The 24,704-nt window shown below is 34.9% G+C and overlaps 1 protein-coding gene across 1 annotated transcript in view; it reads left to right on the forward strand.

The window, feature by feature from the left end:
* Nucleotides 1-24,704, forward strand: part of DCC (DCC netrin 1 receptor) — a 631,926-nt gene that overhangs the window by 22,297 nt on the left and 584,925 nt on the right. Inside the window, exons 4-6 of the mRNA XM_042961575.1 lie at nucleotides 2,515-2,799; nucleotides 20,536-20,686; nucleotides 21,877-22,013. Of these exons, the coding sequence (XP_042817509.1) occupies nucleotides 2,515-2,799; nucleotides 20,536-20,686; nucleotides 21,877-22,013 (573 nt within the window). The remainder of the gene's footprint in view (nucleotides 1-2,514; nucleotides 2,800-20,535; nucleotides 20,687-21,876; nucleotides 22,014-24,704) is intronic.

A 24,704-nucleotide genomic window follows, 5' to 3' on the forward strand; every position in this document is an offset into this window, starting at 1 on the left:
CCTTTCATTTAATATTTTATTCTATACTTGAGAATTTAGTAAATGGGTTTTTGGATCACCACATTTAGATGTAAAATAAGTATTGCGAATTTTATCTAATGTATATAACTTATATAAGACCATATAGTTGAATATACATAAGTATCCAGATATTTTTATCAACTTATTCAAAATATTTTATTCTTACCTGTGTTGCATAAATAATATAATTTGTATGTGTAGATAAATTATTCCCAACCATATTTCCTTAACTACAAAACAAAATACTAGAAGTAGAGGCCAAGAAGAAAATGATTAAATTAAAAAAAAAAAAACAAAACCCTCACAACATCCGGCTAACTATTCATTGCAGTTTTGCCTTGTGTAGTGTATACAAGCCATTCTCTGTTTAATTACATGCTTTAAATCTACATTTTAGCCAATTGGTTATAGGTTAATGTACGTCTTTTGAATAGACTTTAGACACTACACTACAAGGAGTATAGAAATTGGACTTTGAACAATTTCTTTAGCCAGGACACAAGTTAGCAGAATCCTTTTGGTCTCTTTACTCAGCGGTTAATCCAGCATAGTTCTAGATTAATTCTGAATACTAAATAAAAATAGAATTATGCATGCAGCTGGCACCCCCTGTAGATATATTTGTAGTGTTGAGGTAACCAAATCCAGGCATCCAGATTTCAGAGCCCTAACTGGGGATCCAGATGAGTAATTTTAGTACCTTATGTGTGGGATACATTTTGACTGATAAATTAATATTTCCACAAGTATGAATGGTTCTGTATGGTCTAGGGTTAATCATTCTTACTAAAGAACAAACTTAATATTGCCTCTATAGATCTGCAGGCCTGTTAATGTGAGTGGAGATATAATGAGTGATAAACCACCTTTGGCAGCTTCTACCTATTCCACATGCAATATTGATGTAATTTCCTATTTCCTAGATTCAGTTATCTGGCAGTTCAAATATTCTAATCCCTGAAAGAAATATGAAATTCCACTGTCACCTAGGGAAGGCGCCTTCTCTACAGCCTTTCTGATTGTTTCCCATATTAAATTATGATGTTTTAAGTAAGTCATCTTGCCTTTCCCCTTTTGACTGAAACAAAAATTTTATCATATTGTAGGGAAAGTTAGTTTGTAAGAATTAATAGACCAAAAAATAAAACTAATAGTTCAAACTGAGCACAAGTAGAATTGGCTACTGACTACATATTGATGGAAAATTTATTGTTAAAATTTGGACCTGGACCTAGAAAATTTTGACTTGGTTAAAACAAATCTATAAAATTACAAAAATCATGGTAACATAAAATATGATCAGAAAAACTTGAGGTAAATGATGAATGAGTTAAATTTTATTGTGAAATACACACACAATGAAGACAATTCCAGTAAGATTAAAATGAAAATAAAAATATTAGAATATAACTGTAATGAACGAAACCTGAGTCAAAGAATTTAAAATTATTTAATGAAATTAACTGCAAAATAAAATCTCCAATGTTGTATCAGTGATGGCATAATTCATTCAAATGTGTTTGTAATCACTTTTTAAAAGTTTTCATGGTCAAAGCACTGTGGTCATAAATATCCATCTGTTCACAAGAAGGGGATTCAAGAGGGCAGAATCAAAATATTTCCTACCCTTCTCATGTACATCATGATGGAGGAGGCTCCTTTCACTGCGTTCATGCTCAGTAATGATTAATTAATTTTACTTTTGTCATTTCTTTTTTCCCCTACATTTGCTTAATCATCCATATGATTGCATCTTTTTCACCTGTTATTGAATATGGACATCACAGTGGTTGTGTGAGTTGAGTTGGCTCTTATCCCATATTATAGCCCATAGAAATGAAACAAGTTACCAAAGAACTCGTACAGAGTAGGTGGCCCAGCCAAGCTAGAAACACAAACTAGTCTAATTCATTTTCTCAGTATAACACAACCATAACTTGAAAATACTGATGATCATTTACCTTAAGCAGTCAACTCCTATGAGAGTGTTTTCTGTTATTGCAATTGGTGGTTAATGTCCCCCATCTTTCTTGAAATTGCTCTAGGCTAAGGAGGATGGCCAGTCCTTCATGAATCCCCATAACTTCATAGTCCTTTGTCCAAAGCCATGTACTAGGAAGCACAAAGGACTGGGATTCAAAAGAACCAGGTCTTATTTGCAGAATTGTGGAATTTTATGTCTCTGAACCTCAGTTCCCTCATGTCTAAAGTTAAGATGACCTTGCCTACTGTGTTTATTTTACAAGACTGTTTTATGAATGAATAATAACAAAATAGTAAGCTTCTAGAGATTAATGGCAACATCTTTATCAATTTTTTAGCCACAGAAACTATTGTAATGTCGGATGCATAAAATATAAAGAGCAAAGGAGATGAAATTGGACAAAATATAAAATACAATTTTCTACAAAGAGTACAGGTGTGATTATTTTTATTAGTGATTATTGTACCTTATCTGAAAGATTTGTCCTTCCTTCTTTGTTTTTCCCCTAGGACCACTGAGGTTCCTATCACAGACAGAATCTGTCACAGCCTTTATGGGAGACACAGTGCTACTCAAGTGTGAGGTTATTGGGGAGCCTATGCCAACAATACATTGGCAAAAAAACCAACAAGACCTGATTCCCATCCCAGGTGATTCCCGAGTGGTGGTGTTGCCCTCTGGAGCCTTGCAGATCAGCAGACTTCAACCTGGGGACACTGGAATCTATCGATGCTTAGCCCGGAATCCAGCCAGCTCAAGAACAGGAAACGAAGCAGAAGTCAGGATTTTGTCAGGTACTGCTGTGCTCAATAAAGAGCAGAATTATATTCTTTGAAGTAGTTTGAACAACGATTTTCCCTTTAACAAATACTTTGTAATTGTTTTTTAAGTTCTGTACTGTTCGGGAGTTTTGTTTCATATTCCTTTCTTTCTTTCTAAGTGAGTCATTAGATGAGGGTAAGTCAAAAGCATTCCTTATTCTTCCCAGTGTTGTAGTTGAAGTTTGTGGAGAAACAGGTATTTTCCTTATATTTGGCTTCATTTTCGTATGTATTCACTCATCCTATTAATATAAAAATCTTTGCATAAAGTTCACTGCTAAGCATTTTTAAAAGTTTATTTATTTTTGAGAGAGAGAGAGAGAGAGAAAATGAATGAATGAATGAATGTGCACAAGTAGGGGAGGGGCAGAGAGAGAGAGAGAATCTGAAGTAGGTTCTAGGCTCTGAGCTGTGAGCACAGAGTCCAACATGGATTTCACCCCTTGAACCCTGAGATCATGACCTGAGCCAAAATCAAGAGTTGGATGCTTAACTGCCTGAGTCACCCAGGTAATCCCACTGCTAAGCACTTTTAATGTATTATTTTGTTTTCCTGTGATAACATTCTAAGAGGTAGTTATTATTATCCCCATTTTCAGAGGATGAGAGTGAGGTTCAGCAAGAACCTTCCCCAGGTTAATACTGAACATTCATTTGCTCGTCAATTCATATACTCATTTCTGAGAAACATTGGACTAAGTACAGGGATATGGCAATGATTAAGACTGACACAGAGTCTTGCTTATTAGAGTGCTGGATGAATATGGACATGTAAGTCATTACAATAAAGTGTGACTGATTTTATGATAAAGGAAGTTGTTTGTCTCTACCTCTTATCTTCCTTTCTCTTATCTGGCACATCTAAGACTTTGGGCTCCTTTTCTTCTCCTACATAACCAGAGGTTAGACTGGATATTTTCTAACATCTCTCTCTTCCAATAACTGCTACTATCTTCTATCTATGTAGTATCTACTTTCCCATTTAATCACACTATAGGGTTTACAGATACTTACTTGTGAGAATCACAAAGAAGACACACACTTGAGTAATTGTGACAGACTTCCTATCAAAGCACTGATGTTGGCTTTTGTCTCCACATGCTGTGTGCAGTTATCACAAGTCCTTCAGCTACAGAGAGGGTAATATTCCTAAGTCCACTTCAAAAGCAAACTGGCAATTTGAACATATCTAGGTACTACGATAAGGACATCTCTGAAACCTCTTCTAATTCTTTTGTGTATTCTCTCCTCCATCAGTCACAGGGATACTGACTTATACATGTCAATAACCATCAGCACCACTGCTTCCTTTCATCCGCTAGGCAGTGACAGATGCTAATGTAGCATTTATTCCCAACACATACATGCATTTATTTAGGCATCCATTAGATACACAAAAATTTTAAATATTTATATTCATATGTCCTTAATAATGCATCTAAGTCAATCAGATGGGAAGCCTAGGTAAGTCACACAGAAAATTGGCAAGACTATGTTAGGCTATCTTAATATGAGTGAAAAGTCTGTTTTCCAGTGGTATTAAGGGATAAAGTTGGACTAATTAAATATTAAATCTGAACTGGAAAGTTTTGAAAGACACAGAGACATAAGCATCAGATCACCCTTTACATTTATTTATTCACCTTGTAAAACACATTTGCATTCTAATCCATGGAGATTTATTTAAAGCCAAATTTCATCTTGTTAATTTGGTGAAAATCAAGAATATGTTGGTATATTTTGGAGGTGTGTGGGCATTTTTTATGTGAATGGAAATTGTATTTTTTAAAAATCATTACATACAATGAGAAATTTTCTCCGAGTTCTATCATTTCAAATATAAGCTTCAAAAGGATTTATGACCTGAGGTAATACACACACACACACACACACACACACACACACACACACACACAGTTTTCATACTTGGTTAAGCCTGTCTCGCATGCTATTGACCACATAAAGGCTCTGCTGAAGGAGCATATGTTTGTTTCACTTATCCCTGAGTTTGCAAGTTGCTTTAGAGGTCAAATACACAAATCCACTGTGAGTGCAAAATTGAATGAGAGAATGAATGAATGAATGAATGAATGGTCAATCCCAGCCTCTTTTAATTGCCGCTTATGGTTTTCTCATTTTTTAAATCATGCTAATCCCTTCTGAATGAATTTCTGTTTTCTATAAGTACCAATCTGAGGAAGTAATAAATTAGATACATAGATGACCCACTCTCTCTTCTAATGCTTATTTAATCAGGTAAGATGGAGTCAATTAAAATAGAAAACCATCAAAGTATTACCATGACTTAGAAGCATTAAAGTGGTTTCTGAATGGTCACCACTCTTTAAAATAATATATTCTTCGTGGTCATTTAAGTACCATCTTGACTGATGAAGTTATTTGTTTTTGGATTAGCTTTAAACATAAACACTAATGTGTGTAGAAAGTTATCTAGTACTAATTCATATATAATTTGATGTTCTTATTCAAGTTTATATAAAATAAAAGTCACCCCTTTTATATATCAGATGCCCGATATCACCAAGTTAACTGAGTTCTATTAAATTCAGATTTTAAGAATCAAAGAGTTGTTTTGAAATGTTGCCTTTCAACGAGCAATTTCAGTTTATTTACTAACTAACTAAATGAGTACCTTATTCAACAAACTCTCCAGTGAATTTTATAGACCTGCTATCATGCTGGTTGCTAGGAATACAAACTTGGGAGACTGTGCCCTAAGACAGCAATAGTGTAGTGGGGAAAATAGACAATGAAAGTGGATTGTGCTGTGAAGGACGTAACAGTGGTATTCCCTTACATAGAGAGAAACACCAGGTGCCAGTTATGAAGAGCAAAGAAGTGTACACCAGGACAAAAGTACAGCATCAGCACAGCATAGAGAAAGGAGATATAATAGCTTTTCAGGGGACCTGCACTTAGTTGTTTTAACTGGATCATAGGGCACAGATGTGTTGGAGGGGACAAACTGGAAGTAAGGAAGATAAACTGGAAGAATGAAGTTAAGGTAGAATGTGGCGCATTAACCTGGAGAGAATTGACCAACAGTGGCTACTAAAAGGCTATCAGGCAGGATTGAGAAATGAAGATGAGAGAGGAGATCTTAATTAAGGTGAGGTCTTAGAAACATACCGATTATGAGGGAGAGAATGGAGTCTGGGCTCAGTAAAATCTAGATGGTCACACTTTTCTGTGAGATTGGCAATGGAATTGGTGCTATTGTGTTCAAGAAAAATTATAAACTTTTAAATGAGATTTCCCCGTAACATTTTACACTTTCCAGATTAAATGAATAATTACTTATTTCATTCAAAGTTAGGGAAATTGGTAACTAATGTGTTGACTAATGTTTTAAGGCAGAAATTGAATTATTGCTTGTGAGGACTTGTACATTTTTAACAGACTAATGTAACAGAGTAAATTAGTATTAAATTGTTGTAAAGGGGTTTTGTTTTGAAATACTGACAATACAGTACTGAATAAGGTTGCGATGGTTTAAAGCATTTCATGATGGAGAATATATGAGGTATTGAGGGGCCACTGGGATTGTCAGGTTCAGTTTATTTAGTTCTCATGACATCTGAGTGCCAAGCAGTAGATTGAATTGATGAATTATAAATCTGCTTTGGGTACTAGGTTGAGTGAAATAACTGGCCCATACATTGGAGCTCTTATTTCAGTTTTCTTAATGGCCTAATTGAATTGATCAATTGGTAATCCAATCTATTGTTCATTCGTTTAGCTGCAATTAAATGACTCTGGGTCTTGGAAAGACCTGAACTCTAAATATCTATACAATTAGAAGCATTGGCTTTTAATGGAATACATTGGACTAAAGTATATTTTGAATGATTTTTCTCTCTAATATTTATTTTCATTGAAATGCATTTTAACAAAAACCGTTTCAAAATTCATATTATTTAAAGGAAAATAGATACATATATATATGTATATATATAACATATATATACATATATATATACATATGTATATACATATATATACATATATATATATATACATATATATATAGTTTTAAAACAAAATAGTTTCAGAACTGTGTTTATCACCAAGAATCTATTACTGATGGATACATAAAACTTTTTGGTTTGACTGAATATTGCTTGTATTTCAAAATTAATTACCTTTTGCTACCATTAGTTTTTATAATTTCCCAGAATAGTAGTCTATAAGAGAAAACAAAGAAGACACATTCTTTGTTTTTTTTAAATTTTTTTAATGTTTATTTATTTTTGACAGAGACAGAGAGAGAGAGAGACAGAGCATGAGCGGGGGAGGGGCAGAGAGAGAGGGAGACACAGAATCCGAAGCAGGCTCCAGGCTCTGAGCTGTCAGCACAGAGCCTGACGCAGGGCTCAAACTCACAGACCGCGAGATCATGACCTGAGCCCAAGTCGGACACTCAACCGACTGAGCCACCCAGGCGCCCCATCTTTGTTTTTTAAATTTACCATTGAGCCAGACAGTTAATTCATGTAACCATATTACTAACATAAGGGAAGGAGTTGTAAACTCAGGTAAACATATCTAGTTCCAAATCAGCACAGACAAGGGATAAGTCAATTTTAGGTGGAAAATTTGCAGACTGTTTGTAGAGATTATTCCTTTTCTAGATATTCAGATGATAACCATTTGTAGAATGATAGCAGATGATAAATCTGGAATGAGAAGTTGAATTTCTTTTACGGAGAACATTGAATCCCGTGTCTAGAAATTTAGACTTGATTCTATTCACTTTACTCATGGTTGGCATCCTTGAAGGTTTTTCAGTAATATGTATCATGATATAAGTACACTCACAGAAAAGTAGGAATAAGAAAGTGAAGAGCAAATTGAATTAACTTATAACCTGGTATTTTTGTACCATACTTAATGTTTTTCATTGCACTAAAGGATTTTCCCATAGTCTGACTTTTTATTTAGGTTAGTTTTGAATAAAACTATTTCTTATGCTGTGCTATAAACAGAATGCTATTCGCCTTTCATAGATCTAAGTTGGATAAAATGGATTTTTCTGCTTCTCTCTTACATGTACTTAGAAAAGAATGAAATATGACTATATTATATTTGAACCATGTTTCCTAAATAGTAAATCAGATTTAATTCAGATTGCATGAAGGAGTCAGCATGTGGATTACCACGATCTATTTCATATTGAGTTACTATCAATCAATTGAAATATTATTATAATAAATTGCTAAAAGCATAGAGTATGACACCAGACTAAGTACTAATCTCAGTCCTATCACTTACTAGTGGTGCAATTTAGCACAGGTTACTTATCTAAATCTTTGTTTATTTTGCAAAATGTAGAGAGTAATGTTACTTATTTATTAGAGTGGTTCTGAGGTTTTAACTTAAGAGGCCAAATACAATGCCTGTAATTGCTAAGTCCTTATTAACTATTGTAATTACTTTGGCATTTTAGAAATTCCAGTCTTAAGCAGTTTGATTCTCATGTCAATATTATTTATCTGATTGTAAATTACCTGATTTTGATTCTGGATATCTAAGTGTTCATTTGTTTGGTGGTAGTTAATTACACATACTTAACGCTATTTATCCATAGTATCATCTCTTTCTGCATTTGCTTTTCATGTCTATTAAAAGGCAGACTATAATTCAACTGTTTCTTTAGTAATACATTGCTACATGATTTTCACCCCACCTTGCTGTCAACATTATTTTGTTTACTATCTAAAATATTGCAAGAGGCACTGGCTTAGGAATGAGTTAGAAGATAAATAAGACTTCTGGTATTTGATCTTTATTAGGTATTACCAATTCACTGAATCTTATAAAATCCTTATTTTCCTTGTCTTTTAAGAGAAGAGGTTGGTCTAGAGCAGTCTTTCCAAATTTTCTCACTACCAAGACTCTCATTTATTATTTCATTCCACATTCATCTCCAACTCTGCCATTGCAATCACAGTGTTTAAAAGTTCAAGTTTTCTAGACAGACTCTAATTGTTAAAAACTATGAGGCCATGCTAAAACACAATAATAATGGTCAAAAATCAATCTCATAAACTATGAGACTGTCTTACTTTTAAATTAATTTAAAAAACAATGGTTTTGAGGTGGTTTATATTGTCATAAAAAGCACACCAAAGGAAAATAAGATAACTTCTATTGTATACCACTGACCATACAGTGAAATGACCAAGTTGCATATCATGATGTGCTCCACCCCTTTACCCCCAACCATAATAGCTTTGGCTTGCCCTCTTTGAGAACAGGGGCTGGACAGAGCATGGAAACCAGTGAAAAGTCATGCTATATTAGAATTAGTTTTGCAGGTCAGGTCTTTTAACAAATGAAAGACAGTAGAGATAATCAGTATTTCCTAAAGAGTTGATGAAATTCCATTTAGATGCAACCAAGTTTATATGCTAGTAAGCCTAAAGTTTATATGTTAGTAAGCCTAAGCTGACTTACAGTGGATAAGTAGACAATATGTGTTCGATTCTTGAATTTGTTAAAAAAAAAAGTCTTCATCCCTCAGTGCTGTTTTGGGGATATCAACCTACTCCAGGACTCCAAGTTAGAAGTACTTGAAATACTGGGGGATTGGTTACATTTTTTCTTGCCATGTCTGTCATTCTAATGTTACTAGTGATCTCTCCCTCACTAGATCCACTAATTTTTCGATTTTCATTCTGGACCTTGTGTGATATTAGATACTATTTATATGATCTCCTCTAAACTTCCATCCCCTGATGTGTTGCTATTTCATACAAGGTCAAAAGCAAAAACGATATACTTGAGATTGTTCTCTGTAAGGAGGAATGAAGATTTCTTGACAAAGAGAGAGTATTTCTTTCCCAAGAGTCTTTTGGGGCTGATATATAGTCAGCTCTGCATTTACTAGGATTATGACACTTATCCTCCCTAGGGTAGTTGACTGAAGAGAGCAGCAGTCTGCCTTGACTCATAAACAAGACACTTTTTCTGAGCATATGTGGAAGCCCAACCTATATCCTATTAGTGTAAAAGTCACAAAAAATCAGTGAAAGGATGGGTGGAGCTTCCTTTTCTGGTCCTGCTTGATATCAGTTTATTCCTGGAGCATAAAAAACACATATTTAGTCATGAGTTAATGAGCATACCTTTATTATTCAACATTGACCAAATAGGAAATAACACAAGTACTTTTTTGGTTCTTTATCAAAAACAAAAGTTGGAGTAAATAATCCATTACTTTTCTAGAAAATTTTAAATTCTGCTTTACGCATGTATATAAATTATGAAGATTTCTGGGTTCCCTAAACTAACTTTGACACATCATAATGGCAACATTTGTTTTCTGGGACTCTACCATCAGCTGTAAAACTACAAAAAAAAATCATTCTATAAATATAAAACCACTTCCTTCAACCCTGCTACAAAATGAAACTGATAGACTCAAAATTTGCCCGTGAGACACAGGGATACAGCCATATGCCAATGGTAAGAATAGACACTCTGCTTTCTTCTTCCAAACTCTATCTACAAATAGCAGTATGTATGTGTACATGGAGAAAGAAAGAGGAAATATGAACAGATGTAGGAATATTTACAGAGAGGGAATGTCATTTTTAGTACTGAATTGGTGTAAATGAGGAAGGGAAGTAATAGAATCATAGAGGGATGAATACTAGCTCCTGAGAAATGGTTTCTTTCTCCTACCCTGTTCAAAGCTCTTTGGCTTTCAGCCAGATGGAGTTTTCTTTTCTTTTTTTATTAAATAAATTTTGATTTTCCTGTGATCACCTTGGATTAAGCTGGTTTTTAATAAAATACACTCTAAACACAGAGTTAGAAGGAGTTCCATGGAATTTTTCACTCAGAGCACATATTATTATATCTGCTTTGGTTTGAAGGCACACGGTACCTGCTGAATTTCCTGAAACAGAAGTAGATGGGGGATGGCTACGGAGCCAGCAGGTAAACAGTATGTTAGCTTGAAATTGAGGATGTAGTCAGGAAACCAGCTCTGTGAAGTTAAATTAATTTGTAGCTCTTATGCCTGGGAAGAAATCAAAGACAATACCCCACTGTCGCCTGCAGTGTCCTTTCATTTCCAATTGGAAAAGTGTTTGATATTCCATTGAGTCAGTCATTTAATAAAGAAAACCAAAGAGTATACAATAAGGGCAGGGGGAAAGATTCTGTATTCAGGAAGCATCAAAATTAAAAGCAAGCGCTGGTTATTTTGAGGAAGATAGTTATTAAATTGTGAACACCGGTATTTTTGTCTGGTGGCCCAGACACCAACAGTCCATAATTAAATTTCTCTCTGCCTCAGTTATTCTTGAGATTCAGCTTGCAGGTTTAGTGTTGAGATCCATAAACAGTAATTGAGGAAAATGGCCCCATTAAAAGAAAGTCATTGTCATCACAGGGTGAGCATGCATTCCACTCATTGGTTACATCAAATGTCCTAGAATAGTAATAAAGAGAGTCACCTTTCACTATAAAATGTATCCAGCATTGGATGACATATGTAATCAGTCCAGTTTTCTATCATGAGGTAAGACAAAATCATGTGGCCCTGACACATTTGGGCCTGCAAATGCAGAGTCCAATTTAGCTTCTAGCTGGCCTCAGAGACTCAATTTGGCCACGTTAGTGTCTGATAGAATTTTTTTTTATTGAAATGCCCTTAAATAGAAAATACTCTCCCTACTTTCACTAGTGTGCCTCCCCATGTCTCTTTGGGTAATGAGCTCTGAAGACAGTGGAGTTTTTATTTCCAAATATGTGAAATGTAGGTAAATGTGTCAGGTTATATGGCCCAAGATGCTTCTTGATTTTTATTTTTTTTAATTTAATTTTTTAAATTTTTTAAATGTTTATTTAATTTTTGAAAGAGAGAGAGAGACAGAACACAAGCAGGGGAAGGGCAGAGAGGGAAACACAGAATCCGAAGCAGGCTCCAGGCTCTGAGCTGCCAGCACAGAGCCCAATGCAGGGCTCGAATCTATCAACTGTGACATCATGACCTGAGCCAAATTCAGACCCTTAACCAACTGAGCCACCCATTTGTCCTGTTGATTTTTAATCGACTGCTGAAAGACAGTGATTGGAAATAGTTAAGATTTTTACTGCCCTCACAAATGCAAAAAAATAATAATGATAATAACAGAAATAATAGTAATAACAATAATAATAAGGAAGAGGAAGAGTAATCATTACTCTTATCAGTTTCTACTTCAAGGATGCAAAACTATTCCCGTGTTGAAAGGAAATGGGCTTCTTCTCAGAAGATGGGCTAATTTGTTGAAGCTGTGTCTACACTGGTTCTCAAAGTATGTTCTATGGACTCTTACTGTTTCTCGAGACACTTTTAGGGAATCTGCAGGGTCAAACCTATTTTAATGATCATACAGTTTTGGGGGTCTTTTTGTATTGTTTCCCTATGTTGACTAAGAATACCTTTCATGATGCGATAAAAATTATTAAGTTTATTAATTCTTAATCCTTAAGTGCATATATTTTTAATATTCAGCATATAAAAAGAGGAAATGCATATGAAGGATGTCTAAGTACATTGATTTTTTTTTATTTTCACGATCATTTGAGTTTCAAGCTGAATTAGCTTTTTTTTTTTTTATAGAACACCATTTTCGCTTGAAAGGGCAATCAACGGAAAAACTATAGCTATTCAGACTTGGGTACTGGTTAGACATTTTCTCAGAAATGAGAAAAGTGAGCCAGTCAGTTTAAGGAAAATAGTATCTGCTGCCAAGGATGAAATTCAAGCTTTTAAGTTAAAATTAGAAATTTGGAAAACTTGTATCTGCCACTTGAGCATGACAGCATCACAACATTAAAAGGCCTTTCTGATGGGATTGGTGGCAATAGTAACAAATGGGGATTTTTGATACTGTGTAATGAAATGTGTCAACAGTGGGAAGATCTGCCTAATTCACTGTGCCATCCGGAATGACCGCAGCTTGATGTGACAAGAATCCCTCATGGGTAAAAGATCTATTCACAGTCCAAGACAGAGCAATAGATTTTTAGATAGCAGTGGAGAATGTTTATTAATATGGCATCGGATTCCATGTTACAAGTAACTTTCAAGAAACTACTTACTGGAGTAGTGTTAAAGGATAAAATCTACAATTATTTGAAAAGGCAGTTAAAACATACCTTTCCTTTTCCAACTACATATCTGTTGGAGGTTAGTTATTTTCATGTAATTCAACCAGATAAACATACCAGAACAAAGCAAATGCATTATTCAACCAACATAACAGTCTAGTTATTCTCTATTAAACTACTCATTAAAAATTTTAGAAAAACGTAAAGTACTACCCATCTTCTCACTAATATTTTTTTGTTTTAGAAAAACAAAATACAGTTAATACAGTTAAAAATACATATATTATGGTAAATTGTGAATAAATATTCAATGAATACATGTTTTTTTAAAGTCTCTCAATTTTGACTTTCAATATGGTAAATATTTATGGCTATAACCTACATAAATAAAAACTCCTTGGGGTCCTCAGTAGTTTTTAAGAGTACAGTGGTTCCCGAAACCACATAGTTGTGAGATCCACTGTCTACATCATTATTCATTTTCCTAATGATTATGGATCAGTCCTCTCCAACTCAGGTAACAGTTTAAGCCAAATATATTGGCCAGATTTTTCATTTAAAAAGTTAGAAAGGTGGGAAAGGCAGGCAGGCAGGCAGGTAGATAGACAGACAGGCAAGCAGGTAGGCAGGCAGGCAGGCAGGCAGGAAGGTAGGTAGGTAGGCAGATAGGCAGGCAGGCATGCAGGTAGGCAGGTAGGTAGGCAGGCAGGCAGGCAAGCAGGTAGGTAGGTAGGCAGACAGGAGGGAAGGCAGACAGGAGGGAAGGCAGACAGGCAGGAAGGCAGGAAGGCAGGCAGGTAGGCAGGTAGGTAGGCAGGCAGGCAGGAAGGCAGGCAAGAAGGCAGAGAGGTAGGCAGGAAGGCAGACAGGCAGGCAGGAAGGCAGGCAGGCAGGCAGGCAGGTAGGCAGACAGGAAGGCAGGCAGTCAGGTAGGTAGGTAGTCAGGCAGGCAGGCAGGTAGGTAGGCAGGAAGGCCGGAAGGTAGGCAGGCAGGCAGGAAGGCAGGCAGGCAGGCAGGAAGGCAGAGAGGTAGGCAGGAAGGCAGGCAGGCGGACAGGCAGGCAGGAAGGCCGGAAGGTAGGCAGGCCGGCAGGCAGGAAGGCAGGCAGGCAGGAAGGAAGGAAGCATAAGCAAAAGCAGCATGTCACGCTAAGATGTTACACTTTAAATGCAATCTAAATGTGTATGTCAGAGAGCAGTATCACTGTCACGATTCTTCTCCCTTTAGTTACATACTACTCTCTGACCCTCTGAAGAGGATTAGCTTTATTGCCACCAGGATGAGAATAAGATCAGGTTTGAGAATCAGGCGAACATTTCCCACCCCCTTACCAACAGGAAAAAGTTAAAGTGGGTTTTAGTCTAAGCAAATCAGACTGCTTATAATCAATTTAGAAAAATGGCTGCATACTTTTTTTTTGCATTAACTTCCATGAACATCATATTAAAGCAGTCTGCTTTTTTTGTTTGTTTATTTTTAATATATAAATTGACAGAAAAAAATCAATTTTTGCTGGTTTGATTTTAAAGCTATTGCCAAATATGTTTTCTTGTCTCTACCCTTGCATTCTCCTCTCTTTTTCATTTTAAAACATATAGCACATACATAGAAGCATATGAAACATTTGTGCAGTTTAAAGAATAAAAATAAAATGACCATTTGTGTACCCATCACCCAGTTAATTAAATAGAGTATTACAAACTGGAATTCTGATTCCATTTCATGTGATTAAATCATGCTCATTAATTAACTGGAAAAATTTGCCATGTTCTATTAGCTGAATAATTCCATTTGGGTATGAATAGTCAGTGCCCATATAGCAAGAACAAAAATGATTTTTATGAATAGTTCTGAATTCTATCATAGCCCCTTAAAATCAATTTAGTCAACTAAAGTCATGACCTAGAATTTCAAGTTTATTATTTCCAGGGCTTTTCAATCCATACTATTGTAGAGCCTAGAGAAAAAACTTTCATCTGCTCTTAAATATGTGCCTTGTGTCTTAATCATTTACTTTTATAATTTCTTTGTTCCTCGTGTAATTGTCATCCACCTTACAACAACAGAATTTAACATAACTGTGTACACTCAAACTAACATATGTTCTTATAAAAAGCTTTGGAAATCCAAAGATATAAATAAAAATCACCTATGATTCTATCACACAAAAATAGTATTGACAATTGTACCTCTATCCTCTTTCATTTCATTTCATTTCATTTCATTTCATTTCATTTCATTTCATTTCAAGTTTATTTACTTTGAGAAGAAAAGAGACACAGAGAGCCCATGTGCATGCACAAGTTGGAGAGGAACAGAGAGAGAGAGGAAGAGAAAGAATCCCAAGCAGGCTCCATGCTCTTAGCATGGAGCCTGACATGGGGCTTGATCTCACAAACCATGAGATCATGACCTGAGCTGAAGCAAGAATCAGAGGTTTAACCAACTGAAGCATACAGGTGTCCCATCATCCCTATTTTATTTTATTTTATTTTATTTTATTTTATTTTATTTTATTTTATTTTAAACATTCTTTTATTTATTTAAGTTTATTTATTTTGAGAAAGACAGAGACAGCATGAGTGAGGGAGGGACAGAGAGAGAGGGAGGGAATCCCAAGCAGGCTCCGCACTGTCACCACGGAGCTCGATGTGGGGCTCAAACCCATGAACCATAGATCATGACCTGAGCTGAAGTCAGATGCTTAACCGACTAAGCCACCCCAGTGCCCCTATCCTCCCTAATTTAAAAATGTAAATCTACTTTCTTGACACCCTTTTTTTAAAAAAAATCAAATTTTAGAGAAGAAAAATAAGGCAAATATCTGTTGCTACATAATAAGCCAGTCTAAAATTTAGTGACTTGAAACAATTTATTTTCTTGTATAATCCTGTGGTATATCTCAGCAGTTCCTCTGCTGGTTTCACTTTGGCTCCCTTGTGTACATTTGGCAGAAGTGGAAGATTCAAGTTGGCCTAACTCAAACATCTGTCAGTTGGTACTCATTTTTGACTTGGGGGAACTTAACTCAGTTATCTGTCGTGTGTCTTCTTCAGGTGGCTAGACTAAGATGCCAGTCTCAGAAAGAGTCATGGAAGAAACTATAATACCTCTTGAGGCCTTAGCTCCAGAGTTCATATAGTATGACATAATCTATGGGTTTATAATCTTTGGATCAAAGCACAACATAGGGCCAGGCCAGAATTAAACTATAGGGAACTAGACCCTCCATTCTGGATTGAAGGAACTAAAAAAAATTGGTGATCATATTTAATTCATCACAATGTTGGGAAACATAGGAAGCTATTTACTATTAAAAAATTTCTCTTTGCTGAGGCGCCTGGGTGGCTCAGTCGGTTAAGTGTCCAACTTTGGCTCAGGTCATGATCTCGCTGCTTGTGGATTTGAGCCCCACATCCGGCTTCGTGCTGACAGCTCAGAGCCTGGAGCCTGCTTCAGATTCTGTGTCTCCCTCTCTCTCTGTCCCTCCCCTACCCATGCTTTTTTTTCTCTCTCTCTCTCTGTCTCAAAAATAAACAAACATTAAAAAAAAATTAAAAAAATTCTACTTGCTTTTTTTGGAAACTTCCATAATCTTAGACTTTATTGGGTTTTACATTTATAGAGAATGAAAAAAATAAAACCAAATTTATCAGGCAATAGCTGACATTTTTATACCTATCATCAGGTCACAAACACTAATGCCTCCAATGAAGCTACAAAGATAATAAACATAATTGAAATGGGGCAGGCAGAGATTGAAGTCATCTGGAATATACAAGCTCTGTCTAAAAAGGTAATAGCAGTTATTTTGTGGCAATATGAGCCCAGTGATGCCTGAACTATTGATATTTTAAGATAAAGACAAAATCGCAGTGAGTTAAAGTTATTTTGTGTATCTCAATAAATTGATTCAAAAGTTTTTATGGAAAGACAGGAGACATAGAATAGTGACAACAATACTGAAGAAGAAAGTCTGAGGATGCACACTGTTTGACATCAGACTCATTGTAAAGGTACAATAGTCAAGATGGTGTGATATTGGCCAAATAACAGGCAAACAGATCAATAGAACAAAACAGAGCACCCAGAAATAGACCCACATAAAGTCAACTGATCTTTCACAAAGGTACAAAATCAAGCCAACGGAGAAAGGATAGTCTTTTCAACAAACGGTTCTGGAACAATTGGATATTCATATGCAAAACAAAATAAAACAAAACCTCCAGGCCCAGACCTTATTATACATTTTTGCAAAAAATTAACTCAAAACAGATCATAGACCTACATGTAAAGTGCAAAATTATAAAAACTTCTAGGAGACAACATAGGAGAAAATCTAGGTGAACTTAGGTTCAACAATGAATTTTTAGACCTATAAAATGACCCATGAAAGGAAAGATTGACAAGTTATAATATTAATCATTTCTGCTCTGCAAAATACAATGTTAAGAGAAAGTAGAAACAAGCCACATACAGAAAATATATGCAAAACACAATTTGATAAAATGACTCGTGTCTGAAATATACAAGCAGTGGAAACTCAATGATAAGAAAACAAACAAATCAATTTTAAAAATAGGCAGACACCTTCCGAAGAGGAACTAAAAGATGGAGACCAAGCACATGCAATATGTTCAATATTATGTGTCATCAGGGAATTGCAAGTTGGAACAGTTATAATACTAGGCACCTGTTAAAATGAAAAAAAAAATGGCCACACCAAATGCTTTTGAGGATAGGAGCAATAGGAACTTTCATTCATTGCCAGTGGGAATGCAAAATTGCAGAGCCACTTTGGAAGACAGTTTGGGAGTCTCTTACAAAGATAAACATTGTTTTACCATACACTATAACAATCACTCTTCAAGCCATTTACCCAATTAAGTTGAAAAGTTATGGCCAGAAAAAATCTGCAAATACACATTTATGGCAGATATGTTCATAATCACCAAGCAATCAAGTTTTCCTTCAATAGGTGAATGGATGAACAAACTGTGGTGGATCCATATAATGGAATATTATGCAGCAAGAAGAGTAAATGAACTATTGAGCACTCAAAAGACATAGAGAAACCCTAAGTGGATATTACTAAGTGAAAGAAATCAATGTGAGAAATCTATATACTATAGAGTTCCAACTATAGGATACTCTGGAAAAGATAAAACTGGAGAAATAGTAGAAAATCCAGTGATTTCCTGGGATTTGAAATAGGGGTGGTGGGAAATGAATGAATACATGAAGGTTAGGGGATTTTTAGGGTGGTGAAGCTATATGATACTGTAATGCTGAATACTGACATTGCACATTTGTCAAAACCCATACAACTATACAACAAAAAGAGTCAGCCTAAGGTGTATTATTGACTTTAGTTTATAATAATATACCAATATCACTTAATTAGTTGTAATAAATGTACCATCTTCATGCAAGTTGTTAATTATAGGGGCGACTATTGGGAATGGGGAACTGGTATATGGAAACTCCCTACTATTCCATTTTTTAAATAAATTAAAATAAAAAAATAAAAACATTTTGTATTGAGTGATTTTGTTTTCTAATAAAATAAAGTATAATAGCTGAGTTGAATTTTGGTTCTTTAATGTATAAATAGTATTGCACATAGGCTCTAACTAAATTTTTCTTTTAGCTATAAGATCAAATTAAGTAGATCTTACTTGATGCTATAGTATTATAACATTAGTGTGTGTGTGTGTGTGTGTGTGTGTGTGTGTGTGTGTGTGCATAACAGTATATAGTATTATACAGTATATGCAGCTGAAACATTTCTACTGAGGTACAGGTGATAGAAGTAAAGCATTTGATAGATAGGACTCCATTATTAAGATAGCTATTTATAATATACATTTTAGGAAACTTCTATTTCAGGAAATCTATTGTTAAGCAACATTATCCTTCCAACTATTTTCATTTGATTTGAAAAGTCATTTTCAAAAATGGAAATGACATATCCCACCAGCAATCTTTTTAAAGTTTTGAGACATTTTTTCTACAATATTGATTTAATAAGGATTAACACATTTCAAAAATTCTTTCAATATTTTCATTGTGAGAGTATTCATTTTTGTTGCTGTAACAACCAGAAACTGATGTGAGAAGACAGATAGTATTTCTCTTTCTTCACACACAGTACTTTAGATGACAATTACTATTCCAACCTTTAACTACAGAGTTGATATTCTTTTATTAACCTGTGATCAATCTGTATGGAGTTGGGTCAAGCCAAGGATGACTAACAGTGATGTTAAAATGTTCCCCAGGTCTCCTCCTACCTCACTTCCCCTCTGCTCCTCCATGGCTCACACTATGACACAGTTGGTTCTAATCTCCCCTGGCAATTCTCCATCTGCCCCAATCCTAGTTTTTAAGATTTCGTGGCCTCATTTTCTTTGCTTCAAGACTGTGCTTTGAGTTTGAAAAATGACAGATTACATGCTAATTCAATTTAATGCATTAGTAGTTGAAAATAGCCTAAACCAAATCTCCATAGGGGGATGTGGATTTTAATAGTGATGTGGAAATACATCTTATTTTAAATAAACTTTGAGTAATAGAAATTTAGTCAGCAGGTCAGGTCAGAGGATGTATCACCATGGCAAGGAGGATTTCCTCTAAGCTCACCTAACCATAGGCTGCTGTTGGTGTGTCCCGGGGATTAGGAGTGGAATATGAGGGGAGATGGAAGAGAAGCTGTTAACTCTCAGAGTTTTCTCTTAACTGCGTTGAACCTTGTGCTTAGGATTTTGTAATTTTTTTTCTTATTCCATCTGACATAATTTTAGCAACTTTGGAACAAATGAGTTCTAAGGTGAGTGGAATGAGTTTGTAGGTTGAATAGATACTTTTTTTAGTTACCTGCTAGAACAAATGGATAACGTTGGATATATAGAGCTAGAAAATGCTTTGGGCTAGGTAGAAAGATAAAGAACTCTTTATGCAGAGTCTCAGCTCTAGGGACAAATGCTTTGGGATGTTGTTAGAAATTAAAAATAAGCAGAAGGCTTAGAAACAGCCAAACTTATTGTTATACAAAACAAAATTTAATGTAAGCTCTGTTTTGAAGACAGCAGATTTTTTTTAGTACCTTCTACATTCTATCTTCTTAATGCTTGTGTGTTATTTAGCATCATCCTGACAGCCACGGAAGCAATGGACAAAGCAGAAGTGGAATAGATATTAGTGGCAGACAAACTGAACATATCAGAAAGTTTCAAGTGATAACATTTAGAAAAGTTACTGGTAATATAGTCTTGTTCTCTAATGAGAAACTGAGAAATTCTGCAGCCCACACGACTGACTAGTAACCTCAAGCTTTTGCCTTTTGCCTTATACTGTGATGTCATCAACTGCTAAGAATATTCTACTAGCATGATCCTAGAAACTGGGGATGGAAAAGCCTTTTAAGATTCTAGTTTATCAGTTTCATTCACATCTTTTCATTGTTTTCTTTTCTTCCTCCCTATCAGAGTGTTTATTAGGAAAAAATTGGTTCAAGCTACATCATTTATCTTTACAGTGCTTTTCATAAAAAGATGTGATCCTGTGTTTTCTTTCCACAGATCCAGGACTACATAGGCAGCTGTATTTTTTGCAAAGACCATCCAATGTAGTAGCCATTGAAGGAAAAGATGCCATCCTGGAGTGTTGTGTTTCTGGCTATCCTCCCCCGAGTTTTACCTGGTTACGAGGAGAGGAAGTCGTCCAACTCAGGTATTACACATTGAAGACTTCTGTGAAGTATATGTCACTGTTTATCTTTCTCATTTGCTAAAGGTACCTAGAAATACTAGGGTTTTTAATGATAATTGATTTCCTCCCACATTCCTTGACATTATACAATATACGGAAGATTTTTACCCACTGGGATAAAGAGATGGAGGACAGAGTCAAAATCCATGAGATCAATTCAGAAAAGAAGTTCAGAAAGCCAGTGTTGCTGTTAAAATAACACTGTCCAAAAAATATTCAGCAAAGATACCTTGGAGAATCTCATCCTAAGGAAGTGGTATAGTGAAATATTTATTAAGAAATTAAAATTTTCTGATTTGAAATATATAGCATGTCATTATAGGGTCTGTGAAATTTTTTTCAGGTCCAGTTATATCTTTCATATTCCAGATGTAACAAATATTTAAAATAAAACAAAAGGAGAACATGGCTGGCCTTGAATTAGTAGACGTTCATATTAAAGCGTAGTTAGAAAGTAAACTCTTAATAGAATGGAGCGCTTAGTCTGAAACGTTTTGATTAAATGGATTTCACTTAAGAAATTAATTTTATTGATTTGGAGGTATGGTGTACTCCTTTTTAACACTTCTGTTTTCTATGATGAGAGAGGTTCATAGACCATAACTTTCACCTCCCACCTATATTATAACAACACCGTATGGTGTGGTGTCACTATACTTCTGAGAATATGAAAGCATGTGAGAAATCTGTTTGTAGCTTTAGTATGTCAAATGTGTTCTCTGAATGTAGCCAGATATTCCTGGTACACAATGAAATGTGGCTTTGTACAAAGATTACTGAATTGGATGTCAGGACACAACACATTGCCTTCCACTGTGGGGAATCACTTTTCTGGTACTTGTGGTCCTCAAATCCAAAGTAAGAGAATTGGGCCAGATTATCTGTAAATTTCTTTTCAGTATTAAGCTTGGTTCCAAGTTTAATCTGTTTAATTTTTTGATCACTGCCTTCCAGTGGGATTGGTTTACCTTGAATCAATTTTTGATCAATAAATGTGATGTTATCAAAGCCTCATAAAATAGACTCTCTTTCTAATTTGATAATTTGATCTTTTGTGGAGTTTATTTAAACCTCTGAGTACATTGCCTGGTATACACCTATATATCCCTACATTAATCTGCTCTCTAATTTTATATGCCTATGTCTTTCAGGTCCAAAAAGTATTCTTTACTGGGTGGAAGCAATCTGCTTATCTCCAATGTGACAGATGATGATAGTGGAACTTACACCTGTGTTGTTACATATAAAAATGAGAATATTAGTGCCTCTGCAGAGCTCACGGTCTTGGGTAAGTCAATGGCTCAAGATTCATTTACACTGCCCTTTTCAAAATGCATCACTGTGACACTTTAAATGCTTATTCCTGAATTACCTCTTGTGCTTATTAGTATGAAATTATGAAGTCCCAGTGTTTCACACATGTCCTTTCTCTACTTTGATTAATTGCATAGGGATTAAATGCAGTGTTTGAATACTTGCTCATTGACTAAAATCCAGATGCATCACTCTTTAGTCCAATTATTCCAATGATACAACTGAAACCTATGGAAAATTATTAATAAACAAATGTCTTAAGCAGCAAAGGAGTTAAATATAAAAGGGGAGATTCCCAAATATTTTATCTGGAGAAAGTAAATGAAGGGATGAATGAGAGAAATTGTATAAACAATATGCACTGGAGTGGAAAAGTCAGATATCACTTGAGATGACAGGGTCCCTGACATTAAATTCAAATGTCTTGGTAAGATTGTTTTGTTAATATGGAAATACTGTAGATGTGATGTTGAAAGTGAACCATTAAAATCAAATGCATCTAAGGAAAATTTGCATAGAAAGAATCTTTAAAGAAATTTAAGAGGCATGGATGTTACATATTATTCAGAAAGGTAGGGTTACGTCATACCATTGCAAATTAATAATTGTTATATAGGGTACGTACTCAAACACCTCTTTTATCATCTACCCCAGATTGTTTTTAGTCAGTTTCATTTGAATCATGTAATTTGGAGAAAGTGCTTTACCATTGGAATTCCAATGCTTTTTCCTGTAACAACAACAGCAAAAATTGTTTACCAGTCTTTGGATTTTTGCCTCTGGAATAAATCTTTTTACCTTGTAAAAAGCCTAGGAAAAATCACAGACTTTTTAAAAGTTATTCAGTAGAAATGAAAAGATATGGTATGCCTAGTGCATCTGCTAACCTGCATCATAATATTATTCTATCCATTTTACTTTTTGGCTTTAAAGTTTATTCAGAAAGTGCTTTCATCTTCAGATAGGGTAATGATGTATGTGAGAGTGAGACAATGGAGTTGTTTGTTCTTTGATCAAACTGTAAATATTAAACTAAGAATAAGCAAAGGACTTTAATTCTTTGGTTTTAGAGATAGCATTATTCTAACTGAAATATCAGCTTGTCTTTAAAATGGTAGCAATTTAATGTAGTCATTTCATGTGGAAGTTTTTTGGTGAAACAAAGAACTTTTACATTTGTAACATCAAAGTATAGCAACACATGATGGCTATATAGAAATTATATTGTAACATATACTGCTGATCATAAGGCAAATGCAGTCATAGAATTTATAATGATTATAGGTAAATTTATAATTGCAAATATATGAGATCAGATTTTATATCAAATTAATACACAGTATTTAGACACATGATGCTTCATATTGATATCTAAGCCAAATGCATATAAATTAGGATTTGTGAGAAATTAGCCAAAGAATATATGTAGGGTCATACATATATACACACACACTGACATTCATAGCTTCTTCTTTTGTGTGTTCCTATGTATATGTGTATGTTCTCCAGTTCTATATTGTTGAGCATTATCTTGTTTCCATGTTCTATTTAAACACCCGTAGACACACAGACACACATACACACACACACACACACACACACACACACACACAAACCAACACCAAAAACACTTTGATGATCATTCTTCTGTATCTTTGTCAGTTATTTGCTTATATCCTAAGGAAAATTATCACAAAAAATGTTCATACCCACACCAGCAGTGCAAGAATTGCCTGTCTCTGAAAGAATACATTTCTCTCCATGCCCCAATATTTGCCTAACAACTTTATAAAATGGAGTCTCTTTGTTCTAATTTGCATCCGTATTAAATTTGTTTCTTTTTATAGTTTTACTGGACATTTGCATTTTGCATTTTGTGAGTTACCTATCAATCTTTTTGACCTTCATATATTTATTAAAATATTCATCTTTATTTTGTTTATTTGCAGGAACTCTTTATATAGGAAGAAGAGTAACTGTGCTGTGTAGTCTCTTTGTGTATATATTTTGTTGTTTCTGTTTTTTTTGTTTTTATTTTACATTTTGTATAGGGTATCACATAGTTTTCTTTATGGATGCTGGCTTTGTTGCTATTAGACTCAAATTTTTATTCTAAATAAATCACTCTAGTTCCAAAAATCTCATTATAGATTACGTGTTGAATCTATAAATTAGAAGCATTATTAATTTAAAAAATGCAGTTGTGTTTATGTCTTGGGAATTTTTTTTTTAATTTTCTTGGTAATGGGCATTCATTTTAAATGTTTATTTATTCTGAAAGAGAGAGAACGTGAATGGGGAAAGGGCAGAGAGAGGGGGAGAGAGAGAATCCCAAGCATCCACACTGTCAGAGCACAACATGGGGCTTGATCTCATGAACCATGAGATTATGACCTGAGATAAAATCAAGAGTCAGATGCTTAACCAATGAGCCATCCAGATGCCCCAGGGTATAAATTTTAAAGATCTCCCACAGACCTAGTATGATCTATAACTATTATAGAAGGCATGCCTTAATTCAGGAGATAATCATAATTCTATTTAACTCATCTACCCAGGCTAAAAATAAATGTTGATATAATAAAACCTTTGATATAGTCATTGACTATTCTGATACAAAGTTAAGCTCATCCTGCAGGACTAAGTTTATATAGAAAATGTAATT

Source organism: Panthera tigris, chromosome D3 (assembly GCF_018350195.1).
Source record: "Panthera tigris isolate Pti1 chromosome D3, P.tigris_Pti1_mat1.1, whole genome shotgun sequence".
Taxonomy (NCBI): domain Eukaryota; kingdom Metazoa; phylum Chordata; class Mammalia; order Carnivora; family Felidae; genus Panthera; species Panthera tigris.